The sequence below is a fragment of the Mus caroli genome, unplaced genomic scaffold (genome assembly GCF_978045245.1).
Source record: "Mus caroli unplaced genomic scaffold, Mus_caroli_1 scaffold_1, whole genome shotgun sequence".
In the NCBI taxonomy this organism is placed as follows: Eukaryota; Metazoa; Chordata; class Mammalia; order Rodentia; family Muridae; genus Mus; species Mus caroli.
In genome coordinates this window covers 148,762,177-148,765,851 of record NW_028227256.1, presented here as the reverse complement: position 1 = coordinate 148,765,851, position 3,675 = coordinate 148,762,177, and the positions used below count along the sequence as shown (strand labels likewise).

General features: G+C 46.0%; 1 protein-coding gene across 1 annotated transcript; it reads left to right on the top strand.

Annotated features, from left to right (window-relative positions):
* Positions 1 to 816: 816 nt before the first annotated feature.
* LOC147006165 (small ribosomal subunit protein uS2) lies at positions 817 to 1,856 on the top strand. Its single transcript, XM_085841831.1, has one exon. The coding sequence runs from the start codon at positions 889 to 891 to the stop codon at positions 1,774 to 1,776; it is 888 nt and encodes a 295-aa protein (XP_085697957.1). The 5' UTR covers positions 817 to 888; the 3' UTR covers positions 1,777 to 1,856.
* Positions 1,857 to 3,675: the final 1,819 nt, after the last annotated feature.

Here is a 3,675-nt window from a genome sequence, read left to right as displayed (position 1 = left end):
TTCCCATTCTTTTGGCCCTGGCATTCCCCTATATTGGGGCATATAAAGTTTGCAAGTCCAATGGGCCTCTCTTTCCATTGATGGCCGACTAGGCCATCTTTCGATACATATGCAGCTAGAGACAAGAGCTCCGGGGTTCTAGTTAGTACATCATGTTGTTCCAACAATAGGGTTGCAGATCCCTTTAGCTCCTTGGGTACTTTCTCTAGCTTCTCCATTGGGAGCCCTGTGATACATCCAGTAGCTGACTGTGAACATCCACTCCTGTGTTTGCTAGGCCCCGGCATCGTCTCACAAGAGACAGCTATATTTGGGTCCTTTCAGCAAAATCTTGCTAGTGTATGCAATGGTGTCAGCGTTTAGAAGCTGATTATGGGATGGATCCCTGGATACGGCAGTCTCTAAATGGTCCATCCTTTCATCACAGCTACGAACTTTGTCTCTGTAACTCCTTCCCTGGGTGTTTTGTTCCCAATTCTAAGAAGGGGCACAGTGTCCACACTTTGGTCTTCATTCTTCTTGAGTTTCATGCGTTTAGCAAATTGTATCTTATATCTTGGGTATCCTAAGTTTTGGGCTAATATCCACTTATCAGTGAATACATATTGTGTGAGTTCTTTTGTGATTGTGTTACTTCACTCAAGATGATGCCCTCCAGGTCCATCCATTTGGCTAGGAATTTCATAAATTCATTCTTTTTAATAGCTGAGTAGTACTCCATTGTGTAAATGTACCATAATTTCTGTATCCATTCCTCTGTTGAGGGACATCTGGGTTCTTTCCAGCTTCTGGCTATTATAAATAGGGCTGCTTTTCCGCGCTACCCGGGGACGGGTCCATACGGCGTTGTTCTTGATTCCCATCGTAACTTAAAGGGAAGCTTACACAATGTCCGGAGCCCTTGACGTCTTGCAGATGAAGGAGGAGGATGTCCTCAAATTCCTTGCTGCGGGAACCCACTTAGGTGGCACCAACCTTGACTTTCAGATGGAGCAGTACATCTACAAAAGGAAAAGTGACGGTATCTACATCATAAACCTGAAGAGGACCTGGGAGAAGCTGTTGCTCGCAGCTCGAGCTATTGTTGCCATCGAGAACCCTGCTGATGTCAGCGTCATCTCCTCCAGGAACACTGGCCAGCGAGCTGTGCTGAAGTTTGCTGCTGCCACAGGAGCCACTCCGATCGCTGGCCGCTTCACACCTGGGACCTTCACTAACCAGATCCAAGCAGCCTTCAGGGAGCCACGGCTTCTAGTGGTGACCGATCCCAGGGCTGACCATCAGCCACTCACAGAGGCCTCTTATGTCAACCTGCCCACCATTGCTCTGTGTAACACAGATTCTCCCCTGCGCTATGTGGACATTGCCATCCCATGCAACAACAAGGGAGCTCACTCGGTGGGTCTGATGTGGTGGATGCTGGCCAGGGAAGTACTCCGCATGCGAGGTACCATCTCCCGTGAGCACCCCTGGGAGGTCATGCCTGATCTTTACTTCTACAGGGACCCAGAGGAGATTGAGAAGGAGGAGCAGGCTGCTGCTGAGAAGGCTGTGACCAAGGAGGAATTCCAGGGTGAATGGACTGCACCAGCTCCTGAGTTCACTGCTGCTCAGCCTGAGGTGGCTGACTGGTCTGAGGGTGTGCAGGTTCCCTCTGTGCCCATCCAGCAATTCCCCACGGAAGACTGGAGTGCACAGCCAGCCACTGAGGATTGGTCAGCAGCTCCCACAGCGCAGGCCACTGAGTGGGTTGGAGCCACCACTGAGTGGTCCTGAGCTGCTGTGCAGACGCCTGAGCAAAGGGAAAAAAGATGGAAGGAAAATAAAGTTGCTAAAAGCTGAAAAAAAAAAATAAATAGGGCTGCTATGAACATAGTGGAGCATGTGTCCTTTTTACCGGTTGGGACATCTTCTGGATATATGCCCAGGAGAGGTATTGCTGGATCCTCCGGTAGTACTATGTCCAATTTTCTGAGGAACCGCCAGACTGATTTCCAGAGTGGTTGTACAAGCTTGCAATCCCACCAACAATGGAGGAGTGTTCCTCTTTCTCCACATCCTCGCCAGCATCTGCTGTCACCTGAATTTTTGATCTTAGCCATTCTGACTGGTGTGAGGTGGAATCTCAGGGTTGTTTTGATTTGCATTTCCCTGATGATTAAGGATGTTGAACATTTTTTCAGGTGCTTCTCTGCCATTCGGTATTCCTCAGGTGAGAATTTTTTGTTCAGTTCTGAGCCCCATTTTTTTTTTTCAGAAATTATAAATTTTATTACCATGGTACCCTGAGAGAGAGAGACAGAGAAAGAGACACAGAGAGAGACAGAGAAAGACAGGGAGTCAGAGATACATAGAGACAAAGACAGAGAATATGTGATTAGCAATAGAGCAACAAGTTTTCAATTGTGAGGTTAACGGTCTTTCTTTTTTTTTTTTTTAGATTCTATATCTCTATATTTTTTTAACTTTTTTTTAATTAGGTATTTATTTCATTTACATTTCCAATGCTATTTCAAAAGTCCTCCACCCGCTCCCCCACCCACTCCCCCACCCACACACTCCCACTTCTTTTTTTTTTTTTTTTTTATTACATATTTTCCTCAATTACATTTCCAATACTATCCCAAAAGTCCCCCATAGCGCCCCCCACTTCCCAACCCACCCATTCCCATTCTTTTGGCCCTGGCATTCCCCTATATTGGGGCATATAAAGTTTGCAAGTCCAATGGGCCTCTCTTTCCATTGATGGCTGACTAGGCCATCTTTCGATACATATGCAGCTAGAGACAAGAGCTCCGGGGTTCTAGTTAGTACATCATGTTGTTCCAACAATAGGGTTGCAGATCCCTTTAGCTCCTTGGGTACTTACTCTAGCTTCTCCATTGGGAGCCCTGTGATACATCCAATAGCTGACTGTGAACATCCACTCCTGTGTTTGCTAGGCCCCAGCATCGTCTCACAAGAGACAGCTATATTTGGGTCCTTTCAGCAAAATCTTGCTAGTGTATGCAATGGTGTCAGCGTTTAGAAGTTGATTATGGGATGGATCCCTGGATACGGCAGTCTCTAAATGGTCCATCCTTTCATCACAGCTACGAACTTTGTCTCTGTAACTCCTTCCCTGGGTGTTTTGTTCCCAATTCTGAGAAGGTGCACAGTGTCCACACTTTGGTCTTCATTCTTCTTGAGTTTCATGCGTTTAGCAAATTGTATCTTAAATCTTGGGTATCCTAAGTTTTGGGCTAATATCCACTTATCAGTGAATACATATTGTGTGAGTTCTTTTGTGATTGTGTTACTTCACTCAAGATGATGCCCTCCAGGTCCATCCATTTGGCTAGGAATTTCATAAATTCATTCTTTTTAATAGCTGAGTAGTACTCCATTGTGTAAATGTACCATAATTTCTGTATCCATTCCTCTGTTGAGGGACATCTGGGTTCTTTCCAGCTTCTGGCTATTATAAATAGGGCTGCTATGAACATAGTGGAACATGTGTCCTTTTTACCGGTTGGGACATCTTCTGGATATATGCCCAGGAGAGGTATTGCTGGATCCTCCGGTAGTACTATGTCCAATTTTCTGAGGAACCGCCAGACTGATTTCCAGAGTGGTTGTACAAGCTTGCAATCCCACCAACAATGGAGGAGTGTTCCTCTTTCTCCACATCCTCGC